The 12,962-nt window shown below is 40.1% G+C and overlaps 1 protein-coding gene across 6 annotated transcripts in view; it reads right to left on the minus strand.

The window, feature by feature from the left end:
- The window catches only part of RALGAPA2 (Ral GTPase activating protein catalytic subunit alpha 2), a 329,216-nt gene that overhangs the window by 217,247 nt on the left and 99,007 nt on the right, over positions 1-12,962 (minus strand). For all 6 annotated transcript variants that reach the window (XM_040447849.1, XM_040447847.1, XM_040447848.1 and 3 more), the window contains exons 11-14: positions 10,529-10,696; positions 9,323-9,460; positions 6,024-6,172; positions 1,823-1,934 (exon numbers count right to left, since the gene is read on the minus strand). In XM_040447849.1, the coding sequence (XP_040303783.1) occupies positions 1,823-1,934; positions 6,024-6,172; positions 9,323-9,460; positions 10,529-10,696 (567 nt within the window). The remainder of the gene's footprint in view (positions 1-1,822; positions 1,935-6,023; positions 6,173-9,322; positions 9,461-10,528; positions 10,697-12,962) is intronic.

The raw sequence follows: 12,962 nt of genomic DNA on the forward strand, positions 1-12,962 counted from the left end.
ACTGGAGAGTGTGATGCTAAGTGAAATAAGCCATACAGAGAAAGACAGATACCATATGGTTTCACTCTTATGTGGATCCTGAGAAACTTAACAGGAACCCATGGGGGAGGGGAAGGAAAAAAAAAAAAAAAGAGGTTAGAGTGGGAGAGAGCCAAAGCATAAGAGACTGTTGAGAACTGAGAACAAACTGAGGGTTGATGGGGGGTGGGAGGGAGGAGAGGGTGGGTGATGGGTATTGAGGAGGGCACCTTTTGGGATGAGCACTGGGTGTTGTATGGAAACCAATTTGACAATAAATTTCATATATAAATAAAAAAATAAATAAATAAATAAATAAAATAAAATACAAAAAAAAATAAACTACTAAAAATTAATATGAACAGTTGGGTTCTCCTGTGTTACAATAGGAATACATAACTTTATTTAAAGAACTAGTTTCTCTTTGTGCCACCTTCATCGCCATATCCTACCTTTTTCTAGATATGCTCTTTGTATACATCTCCAAATCCACCTTCGAGTCAACAGAGGAGGGAGGTTGACTTCTCCTCCCTGCAGCTATCACTTCCAGCTCATGATCCACAATGCTATCTCCTACCAAATTATTCAAAGCAGGCCCATCTATTGTATGAATGCCTTTATTTATATAGAACATCACAGTTTTCCAGTCTTTTCACACTGTTCTCTTTCAGAAATGCTTCATAAATTCTGAGCATCCCATAAATACTAGTGCTTTCTAAAGCAATGTTGCAATAGTCTACCACCCTCAGGACCTTTAAAACTTCCATTTCCTATGCAATTAGTTCATCATCTGCCTCTTTTCTTCCCCTGAGGGTGATGTCAGACTACTCGCATTCTTGACCCTTCTGACCCTGTGAGATGTAAGAAACACCCATCTCCTTGGCTCTCTGCTCCCACCTAAGGCCCTGTTCACCTCATTCAGAACTTCACTTCTGTAGTTCTCCTCTCTCTCCCTCCAAGGCTGTCCTCACTGGACCATGCCCACTGGCAAGCAAACAGACTTCAAAATCACACACCTTAAACCTTGTCCTCCATGTATGCTGCCCACTCAGCTGGCTCTCCTTTTCCTCCTCCCTTCCACCTCTGCAAAGTCCTGACTATACTTGCTACCTCTATTGCCTAGGTCCCATTTTCTCCTCCATCCACTCTAAGTGGGCCTCATTCCCCTAGAACATTTACAACCACCAACATCTTGTCAAACCCAGTGGTGAACTGGTCGTTCTCCTCTTACTCAATACTTATCTCCAGGCATCCAGACACATACTCTGCTAGTTTCCCTCCCAGCTCCATGGCCACCCTTTCTCAGAATCTTCAGCTGCCTCCTCTCCTCCACCAATCATGGAGATGGATGGCTCTTTCCTCTCTAGGACACCTATTCTCTCCATGGTGACCCTACCCAGTCCTGTGACTTTAAACACATAGCCCAACATACCAACAGCTCTCACAGTTTTATGTCTAGCCTGAACCACTCCCTGACCTTATCCCCATTCCCATGCTTCCATTTACCCTTTATTTCCTCAAATCTACCTGGCCCTCAACCAAGGACATCAGCTCTTGTTATCTTCCTAATTTCCACCAACCTCAACAAATCAAAAGAAGTAGATGGCAGACAGGTGGGAAGGCCTAAAAGAAACCTAGTTCTAATTGTAAAAAATAGATTACAACCTTCAAGACAAAGCTAAGAAGGAAAATTTCTAGAAGTTTAGTTTAATGTTACTCTTAAAATTTTCAATGATTAAAATTATTTTGCTGTAAAATATGATTCATTTCTTACATTTGCAGTGTTTTAATTAAGAAGACTTACCCTAAACAGTAACCCTGCCAAGCTCTGGGCAAACAAGTCCTTTATTTGTTTATCCTTTGGCTTCTGCATGACAGCTTCTGTTATCCTGAGTAGTATTTGCAACATCTGTTCCCTGGGCCACCCAAAATAAAAGCTCATATTATTAATCATGTCTCCAAAGCACTTTCATTTATAGGTACAAGAAATTCTCTTAAGAATTCAGCAACATCGGTAATCAGAGTAGAAGTATTAACAATCTGAATGCCAACTATATAACGAATACCATATTTTATCAAAATAAACCACCTTATGTTACAACAGTTCTAAAAATCCTGTGCCCACATTGATTGGCAGGATAAAACAGGTATCATCCTAGCCTGATTTTATCCCCTTCAGACAGGAAGGCAAGACTGCCTCTCCAACTACACCAGTCTGTTAAAAGTGTTCAGTGAATAGTTATGCCCACATGAACTTACACAGCACCCTTAAGTTTTCCCATCCATTCTTTTACTTAACCTGTGAGGTCTCCATATCTATCTTTGTGGTAGGAAATAAAATGGACATTCTGGTCCTCATTCTGGGGAGATACGCAGTCAGTATCATACTATGACTAAACTCCAGAGGAACTCACAGGTAGGGGGGTTTGGAAAGGTCACTGTTGTTCACTATGAGGCATGGAGCTTTGTGCCTGGAAGATGCTAAGTCTGCAACACAGGGCATGAAGACACCAAATAACACCGCTAATTAGGGTAACAGCAATAAGTTCTTCAGAACAGCCAAAATGTTTTTTTTTTTTTTTCCTCACAGCTAAGTTACACTCTTCATATTAGAGTGTTTGCTCACTTTTTCTTTTCTTCAATTCTCTACAAACCAAGAACACTGTATCTTTTGTATATAAGGGAGGTCCTTTTGTTCTGAGGGGAATCACCCCTTTTAACTTCTCCTTTGAGGTCTTATACACTAACTGCCTGTTCACCTTTATAACTTTCTCCTTGGTCTACATGCTCTTTAGTGATAAAATCAGGAACTGGGCAAAGTAATCTAGTCTAGGTCAAATGAACGGATCTCAAAATCATAGTTACTTTATACTTTTCGCATACCCCACATATTGAGACAGTATTTTCCCTTAACATGACATTGAATCTAATTAAGCTTCTCATGGTACAATGACCTCTAAGGGTTTCCTGACTTATTTGTAGCTGACCATTTGGTTTTCGTCCCAGGGTTATCCACTGGTATACATTCATAACTCTGCTCTAGTATTTGCCTCTGCTGCATGCTGTCTACAGGTTCTAGATGGAATAAGAAGAGCTGGCAAGCCATGGGAGATCTTGGGCACTTGTGTGTGGAGTAGACAGCTTAGAGGAGAATGAGGGAAGAAATGGTGCAGAGCTGGGGGCAGCATGTCCCTCACCATATTCAGGGTACCCAGGCCCCTGTCACAGGCCCTGGTGTCACCACTGCCTGCTCACATTTATGCGATGCTTAAGACAACAAAAAACAATCCTTTCCACACGAATGGTTACATATCGATCCTATGAACATGAAGAGAACAAGAGACATAATTTTCAAATAAAACCTCAGTCATGGGAACTGCTATCAAAAAAATGCAAATCTGACCAAAGCAATGACTGACAAAGACACAGGGTTAATTTAATTTCTGAACCCATGAAAACCTGGCAAGCCATGAAATTCCCACACAGAGTCTTCTGGAAGAAAATGAGGGTGAAAAAATTGTCTCCAGTTTGGAAAAAACATTTCCTAACAGTTTTGACAGTTTTCAGTTTGGGGTTTTTTTTTGTTTGTTTTTTTTTTTGTTTTGTTTTGTTTTTTGTATTTTGTGAAACACTGACTTTTGGTCTCTCCTCCTCAAAGGAGAACTCCACGAGTGTAAAACTTCCCTGGAAGCATGTGAAATCATGCGTGTGCGCTGTCCCTGCCCTGAAGAATAAATAGGGTTTCCTGCGCTCTTTAGGACTTACTTTGTCCCCATCTTCTCACACATGTGGTACTGTTACCCATTCACACAACGCTGCTCACTGTCACTTCCACTTCTTGGCACTTCCCTGGCTACAACCCTAGTCTAAGCTGCCAGCAGCTATGGCCACAAATTTTGTGCCCCACCGCATTCTCTTCTCCAGAGGAAGTCAGAGAAATCTTCTGGAAACATAAACTGGATTGTGTCGTACCCTTATATACATAGAGGGGTAGCCAGGGTTCCTCCTGTGGTCTGCCAGGCCCCACAACCTGGCTGTGGCTGGCCCCCATCACACCCCCTCCCACTCTCCCTCTCTTTTCTCTGTTCCACCACACTGGCCTACAAGACACCACACTTTCAACCTGCTGTTCCTTCCTTAGGGAGCCCTTCCCTCAGAACTCCCAGTGGCTCATCCCTCCCTTCCCTCAGGGCACTGCTCATTTAGGCCTTCCCAGGCACCTGGTGAAAAACACTCCCCCACCCTCCACTCTGTCCCCTTGGCCAGCTTCACTGTTCTTAGTGCTTAATACCACTGAAATTGCTTCTTTGTTCATTATGTCTCTCAGTCTGAGGACAGAAACCTCACAAGGGCAGGAACACTGTCTGTTCAGTTTGCCCTACGTCCTCACAGCAGAACCTTAGTAGTTATTTACTGGATGAAAGAAGGGACGAAGGGAATTCAGGCATTGTCTGGCACTAAAATACATAAGGAAATCTGCTGGGGAAACAGGTCACACTTCTTTTTATGTTCTACTGATTATTTTTTGGTATTCTCATCTATTTCTATAAATTGGGTTTCTTTTTTTAACACTTTAACCTGAAAATTTCTGAATTATTAAAGATCAGAGAAGAATTGCTTAACTTTATCTCAGAATTTCCACCAAAAAAAATTATCAAGACAATCAAAATACTACTGGTACTAAGATATACTGAACTCATCGTTTTCAAAGAAAAAAAGCCATCAAAAATACTATTGCTGTAACTGTGCTATCGAGGAGCAGATGGTTCTGTTGACAGCATACCAGCATTTCTCATTACTCTCAATGTTACTGACACAGCATTTAACTTTGTTTAAGTCATACAGTACTATTTCCAGCTCTAACAACTGCTTCTTGAGGACACTGGAATTTATGCCTTGAAATAATCATGTTGATTCCCATGGTCTCTGTATTAGTGAACCTTCTGCATGATGGGATTTCTCTAGGCCCACCCTTCCCTCACTGAGAAAGAAAAGGACTGGACTCTGCAGCCCTAGAGACCCCTGTCGGCTCAGTCCTGTCTCATTTCTATGCTTTCCACCAACTGCACACAGACCTTTCCAAAGTACCCCTGGCACTGACTCAAGGCCACCCAGAAAAAGCATCAGACAGGCTTGGTCACAGGGCCCACTGAGGATTTCCATGAGGGAAGTGGGCACCAGTGCTGGTCTGCAGTGGCCTCCGTGGACTGAGCGCAGAAGCCAAAAGTCACTGACAGTGACACTGACCACAGCCAGGCTGCTCCTGGGCAGGGCTGGAGGGGAGGAACACGCAAAGGACAGATCGGAGAGACATTTTACAACCAGAACTAAGAGACACGAAGAAAGGGGACTCTGAAACCCCCTCCTAAGCTGGGGTGATACATTCATTGTGGGACAAGGGCCTGGGAAAAACCTAAGGCACTGTTTTTAAAACAGGCAATGCTTTTAGGGACATTATAAACACACAGACACCAAACAAAAACAAAGGATGAAAATGAAAACACTTCACATAAGCACATTTTCATGACGCCACTGTATTTCTGACTGCATTATTTATTTACTCATTCTGACAAGCTGTCATTTAAAATAATTGTTTTTCCAAAGTGAGTTTAAAACTTCAAATTTGAAGCAATAAAAATAAGTTAACAACATTTCAGAGCAATTAACAACCTTTCCTAGGCTTACAAAAAATGTTTTTATAAAACACCAGTTATATTGTTTCTCCACAAAACAGTCTAATGACAGTTTAAAATGGAAAAATCTACTATTAAGTAATATGACTACTTTTAATTCAGGAATATTTTTAAAACCAATAATAGAAATAAATAAACTATCAAAGTACTGGATACTTACCTTCTTCATAATTCACAGAAACTGTAACCAAAGACTATCATCTTATTGTCAACTTTGTAAAGCCATTTAATAAATGGAGGTCTTAACATTTTAATTATTATTTTGAAAAACAAAAACATCTGTTTTACAATATTAATTTGAAATAAACTTACCATGTCTTTTTATTCATTGTAAGCTCCATTATCATACGCCTAAAAATAATCAAAACAGCTTTACAGGCATCGACTTGTTCTTTCAAGAGCATGGGAACCTCAGCACATGGTTCCAGCAAAAAGACATTTGCAGCATTTGTCAAAAATACCTTGAAATCAACAAATTTTACATTAGAAAGTGTAATTAAACATATGAATCTGAACAAATTTTTCTTAAAGATAATGATATTAATTTTCCTCTACCAATGAGTCACCTTTGAGTTATTTCAATTAAGGCAAGTGGTACCAACACATACTGAAGATTTTTTTAAAATGCTTCTCTTAGAATCACTTAAACAACTGAGACCCCTGAAAGACCTTTCCTTAGAAAAAAATTATTAATGCATATTAACATTGCAACTTTAGAAAACGTATGAATAGGAAAAGGTTTTGAAGGCTTCTTTTTGACATTCCTTCATGGGAAAAGGGGGAAAAGACAAGGTAGGCTCACTGCCTCTGGGTGAGACATTTGGAGGTGGGGGAGGGGGAGAGGAAGACGAGCAGTGGTTGGCCAGTGGCTAGAGAAAAACATCTGATTGTTGTTGGACCTCCCAGAACATGAACTCTGCTGGCAGTAAGCATGGCCAGCAGCATCCAACAGAGGTGCAGACTTCCAGGGGCTCTAGGGAGCCAGGAAATGGCCAAAGCCACGTGATCGACACTGCATAGCTTCTCGGTGCATATGTTTTTAATATGAGAACTTAATAGGTAGTAAGATATAAAACCTAAGTGAATTCTCACAATAAAAACAGGTCTTAAAAAATTTAATCAGCCAACCACTCTATACTCTGCCTCAGACCTTTAGGATTCAAGTTCATTGTCCCCTTCTGTCAGTGGTATTTCAGTAGAAAACTGTGAGAAGCATGCATCTAGGCTGTTATGCAGTAAGTTACTGCTTGGGGCACTACAGGAAAATAACACTGTGTTACCGCTGACAAAGATGACACCAGTGACCCCTCAATGTAGGAGATTCTGAGTTGTCAGTCTGGTGATGACTGGATAGATGGATGTGCACCATCTATCTAGATCCTATGCTTTTTAAGTCTTCTTTGTATTCAATAGTACAAACTCAAAGGATCTACTTCTCTGGCTCACCTGTAGATGAAACTCATTAACACAACATCTCAAAATGGATGTACAAACTGACTAGAGAGATTAAAATAAACACGCTCAAAAGTCAAGTGGGTGAACTAAAATGTTGACAACCTATAAGATTATCTTATGCAAGATTAGAAAGGTGTTATGACCCAATTTTTTAGAAAGATTACTAAATAAGCACTATAAAAGTTGATAATGGATGATAACATCAATTGCAAATAATTTACTAGCCCTCAAGTGGGGAAAAGGAAAATAAAGAAGTTTCTGACTAACCAACTATAGTGGTTTTAGTGTAATTTTAGTGGCTGTCTTTTTTCAAGTACAGCATAGATGATCCATTGCAAGACAGATCCTTTTAACTCAATGTATTTGGCTTCTCGATTTGAATTTGAAACTTCGCATATTCCCAAGTAAAAGTGAGGAGTCTTCATATGTTATACACTTCTTTCATTTTATTTTTTAAAAAAGATCAAAATGCCAGGTTCATGAATATTTCTTACTACCATGTTAGTATTGGTTAAGGTAAAAATAAAGAAAGAAGGGGCACCTGGGTGGCTCTGTTGGTTAAGCATCCAACTCTCGGTTTCAGCTCAGGTCATGATCTCACTTTTCATGAGATGGAGCCCTGCGATGGACTCTTTGCCAACAGTACGGAGCCTGCTTGGGTTCTCATTCTCCCTCTCTCTCTGCCCCTCCCCTGCTCATGCTCTCTCTCAAAAATAAATATATAAACTTAAAAAAATAAAAAAAAATAATATGTTCAAATTGTACTTGTAAACAGCAACTGCAGAAGAAGATGATCTTATCAAACCTGCCATTTGGCCATTTTTTTCCTAACAAAGCAAGTGAAGGAGCAAAAATGTTGGACACAAAGAGAACAAAAATAGCTACTATAAAAAAAAAACACAAAACCAAAAATAGCTACTATAATCCAAACTAAACATTTTAAAAATTGTTGTGCTATAATCAAGTGGAATTTTTGTTTCTTGGTTCAGCCAGGTAGATGTAACCTAGCCTTTCAGAAAACAAATTAACACTCTTCTGAACCTAGGGAGACACTGGCAGTAGAATGGCTAATGACAGCAAATGGCAACCTACTTGGAGGACAAGGGCTAACAAGGGACACAGGGAAGGGACTCCTACACGTACTTCTCTGCTGGCGGAGGGGGGAAGGGGAGGGCGGGCACAGATTATACTACCGACTGGCACCAAAGCTCTTTGAAGCTACTCAAGTAAAATCATCTTGATTTTTTTTTTTTTGGTTAATTTAAAATTATTTGCTGATTTTCATTGAAAAATGAGAAAATTCAATAGTTATAGTAAACTGCTAATGAATTTGAAGCAAAAGGATATCATGATAAGAAATCTTATCAAGAGACAGATGACAGAAGCAGTGTCAGCAAAAACCCGGCAACACACAATCCATGCCCGTGCCATCACCAGACCTCATGCCCGGCCTCTGTGTGGGAAGCCTAACTGGACACAACTAGAAAGGTGAGTATGGGGGGGTGGGGGGAGGAAGAGGCACCAGGGAGCAGAGGAAACAGAGGCACTCTGTGTTTTCACTTATACTCCTAACAATCTTTACCCTAGATGGACCCAAAAGGTAATCTCCTCATCCCCATTTCTGAGATAAAATCCTGAGGTCTGGGATAAGACTAAATGATCAGCCAAAGTTTCTCTTTCCAATGTTCCCAAATGGCATTGGTTCTATTGGTTCTATTGGTTATATATTCATTCAGGTAAATATCTAAAAACTGGAGCATTTTTTTAAATCATTCTTCATAAACAGGCAATTTTTAAGAAGAATATTCCTTTTAAGATTATATAATCATCATGATTATCTTTCAAATTAGAGTCCAGGTCACTGACTAACTACCCATATGTGTTCAGAAAATATTTTTTTCAGATTGAGATCTCAGCCATTTCACTCCATAACAATCCCTCTGAAGAAACCGCAACCCACTCGTAGGTCTCCTTTGACTAGAGAAAGATCTGTACAAACTGAAGGTAAGAAATCAGGAAGAAAACTCAGAGAACTTGAGAGTGGTTTACTGACAGATGGCTAAATATATCACCATACTTTATATGTCACTATCGCAATAAACAAATGTTCAGTGGACTCCAACTGGGGGCCTTTATGTCTCCTGCCAGATGCATACCTGCAGCATAGCCTGGGCCCCGGCTTTCACGTTCTTATCTTCCTCTTCTGTCACACAGCCTCTGCTCACTGCACTCGAGAAGGAGTATGTGCGTCCCCAACTAGAAGAGCGCTTATGACGGGAACTTTCCGACAAGGTCTTCAGAAGATAAAAATCAGTTAACAGAGGGGGAAGAAGTACATGTTTGCATATTTAATTCCTTACACTCACCAAAATTCATGAGAATGTAGGTTTTAGTAGGGCAAAATTTTTTCCATTTTGTTCACCACCTCCAGTACCTAACTAAGACAGTGTCTAGCATTTAGTATATGCTGAATAAATAAAGGTCCAGACTGAATGAGCCTGTAACACAGACCTTTAAAATGTGTGATAAATTCCATTTGCCTATCTATTTGTTTTGGCCTCATGACTAGTTATTAAAATGATTTCACCAATATTGAAAAATTAAAACTATGGAATTAATATAGATATTTAAAAGTGATATGCCTTTGGCCACAAATATTTTTAAATGTTTGTTGTTAATTGCTACAACACCCACTTTTAGAAATAATTTATCAGACTATATTTCAAAATAGCATGCCAGATATATAAATATGGTATTAAGTTTCTTTTGTGTCTCAGGAAGAGGTCCCACTGTTTCATTTTAGATTTCTCCAGCTACTAGCATTACCTAACCAGGACTAAAAGTTCCATTCACACAGCACCCACTCTGAAGACAGCAGCCAGCCCTGTAGTGAGACTTATTTATGGAGGAGACAACACTCATTATTGGGTTAGTCCTTTTAAGTGTGTTAACATCCTAACTGCTATAGAACAGTCCACTGCAAGAGAAAAGGCTGCCCAATCATTCTAAATTGAGTTTCTCAAATGCTATTTAAACACGTCAATACTTAGGCAGTGACATTTTCAGTCTCATACAGAAACCTGTACAATACGATGGTTTATAAAACAGCTCCGAGCAATACCGAATAATGAAGCTGAGATATACACATGGACTTAGCCTGAGGGTTAGGAGATGACCTTGAACAGAGCACAGCAGCAGCCTCACTGAAACGGGTCCTCCGGGAACTCGGCAACTGGAGAGCATCAGCTATGACAAAAGAGATCCACCTGCCTGTGTCCTACTGACTGGCCCCTTGGCTGACCAGGTATACTTTGCTATAATATGTGTATTCCCAGCTGAAATAACTGGTGATAACATATTACCTCTTTGCTGTCAGTCTCTAAAAATCCTAGTTTCTCAGCATCTTCTTGGGCAACGTCTTTTTTATCTGGTTCTTCCATGAACACAGGTTTGTCCTGGAGTATCCACTTTCGGTACACTTGAACTACCTTCCTTGTTACAGCTATGTCACAGGAAGGCAACAAGAATGCCTAAAAGGAAAAAAAGAAGACTCTCTTTAACTCCACACCAGCTCAGATCACTATAGAGCCACATAATAGACACTTCCAGTCAGCACCAATTTCAGATTTTCCTCTGAAAGTTACGGGGCCAGGTATTTTTGTGCATACCAAACTTGTCTGAGGAAAAAAAGCATTTCCATAATTGGGCCAGAAAAAAACATGATGCAACTTAAAATTAACTTCTGTATTCTGAATAAGTTTTTCACAAAATAACGACCATGCATACGTACACAGATATGCTATTTGGCTATATAAACACTATACAACTGGGAACCTTTCCCAATGAATCAAAAACCGATTATAAGACAGCCATCATACTACTGCAGCCAGCTGCAGCCAAGTGTCACCCCTCTTCCCAGCTCCATCTTCAGGGATGTTGTGCTGGTGACAAAGGGAATATTTACAACACAGAAGTTGGCAAATGCTGCCAATTTAGAGCTTTTCTTTTTTCTCTTTTTGTCTTTTCCCTTTCCTTGACTTGCCCTTCCTTCTTTCTTTTCTTCCTCTCTCCCTCCCACCCTACCTTCCTTTATTAAGAGCCAATTGTTCAACTGAGTACAGACACCAACGTTAACAAGAGCCCCTTGTGCACACTTATGTGGACTTTGTAACATTACCAAATCTCCATATACATATGCACTAAGAATTTTGATTTAATATAAGATTCCAAAAATACAAACAAAAAGCTAAAGGGAAAACGTATTTCCTTTTGAGTATCTGCTCTAAGTAATATTTCTGTCTGACAGGTGAACACAAAGGAAAAGTATTCAATACTACAACAAATACTTTCATTCCATAGATGAGGCATTAAGATGAGACCCAGAACACCTGAGATATTTTCCCAGGGTTACAAAGTTAGCTAGCAATGATTCTAGGTTTTGATATCAAGGTTCAGAGATTTAATACTGTCCTTAATGTTCACGAAACAGGATGCAGTTATAGTCAGATTACAGTGTAACAAAGGTTTATGCAATATACAAATTTCCATAGATGGTGGTTATGTCACATCAAATTCCAGAATAAAGGAATCTGTGTTACAAGACTGCAACATATCAATGTAACAAATATTCTGACTTGTCTCTCAAGAATGATCAACAAAGACAGGGTGCCTGGGTGGCTCAATTGGTTGAGCATCTGACTTTGGCTCAGGTCATGATCTCACGGTCTGTGAGTTCCAGCCCTGCATCAGGCTCTATGCTGACAGCTCAGAGCCTGGAGCGTGCTACGGATTCTGTGTCTCCCTCTCTCTCTGCCCCCGCCCCCAATCTCTGTCTGTCTCTCTCTCAAGAATAAATAAACATTAGTTTTTTTTCTAAAAAAGAAAGATCAGCAAAGACAAAGAAGAGTATGACAAAGTACAATGGTGTCTAACTCCAATTTTGTTCCAAAATTTTATTACAAATATTTTCACACATACAAAAATGTTGAAATGGTTTTACAGTGAATACCCATATACTACCTCCTAGATTCTACCATTAGCATTTGCTATATTTGTTTACCACACATCTAACTACCCTTATCTTTCCTTCTTTCAATACATTTTATTTTTGATGAATTTCAAAGAAATCTGCAGACATCAGTTCATTTCACCCCTAAACATTTCAACATGCATATCGCTGACTAGAGTTCAAAATTTGTTATGGGGCCTTGGTTAAGATGGCAGAGCAGAAGGGGGACCCTATGCTTGCTTCATCCCTCAAACACAGCTAGATAAATATCAAATCATTCTGAACACCCAAGAAATCAACCTGAATGTTGAGAGAACAGAGGGAGCAAAGAAAACACATCATGGAAAATAGGAGCTTCAGAAACTTAATTCCAGGGAAAAAAGAATCATGGTGCTGCAGAGGGGAGGGAAACTTGATCTCTGAAAGGAGAGAAAGAGATAGAGAGAAAGCAGCGCCCAGGGGATTGCACAAGAGAAACACTTCCCCAACACCATTGACTAAGAAAACCAGAGCAGCTGATTATTAGTGGCAAGTTTTTACATACAGCAGGGCTCTAAGTCTGAAGTTTTAGAAGTCTGCACCACTGCTGGGCAGAGCCTGTCAGGCATAGTGATGCTCCTGTGGGAAAGGAGGGCAGAGGCCTGGGAGCAAACTGTGTGCTTTGAGGATCTCCTGGGTCACACTGGGAGAGACAGTTTCCCTTACTGGAGTGCATTTGGGAGAGGCAGCAAGACTCTCAAGGGACAAAAGAGCTGGCAGGCACCAATGTGCTGCCCCGTTCATTAGCA

The sequence above is a fragment of the Herpailurus yagouaroundi genome, unplaced genomic scaffold (genome assembly GCF_014898765.1).
Source record: "Herpailurus yagouaroundi ecotype Mexico unplaced genomic scaffold, PumYag 196, whole genome shotgun sequence".
In the NCBI taxonomy this organism is placed as follows: domain Eukaryota; kingdom Metazoa; phylum Chordata; class Mammalia; order Carnivora; family Felidae; genus Herpailurus; species Herpailurus yagouaroundi.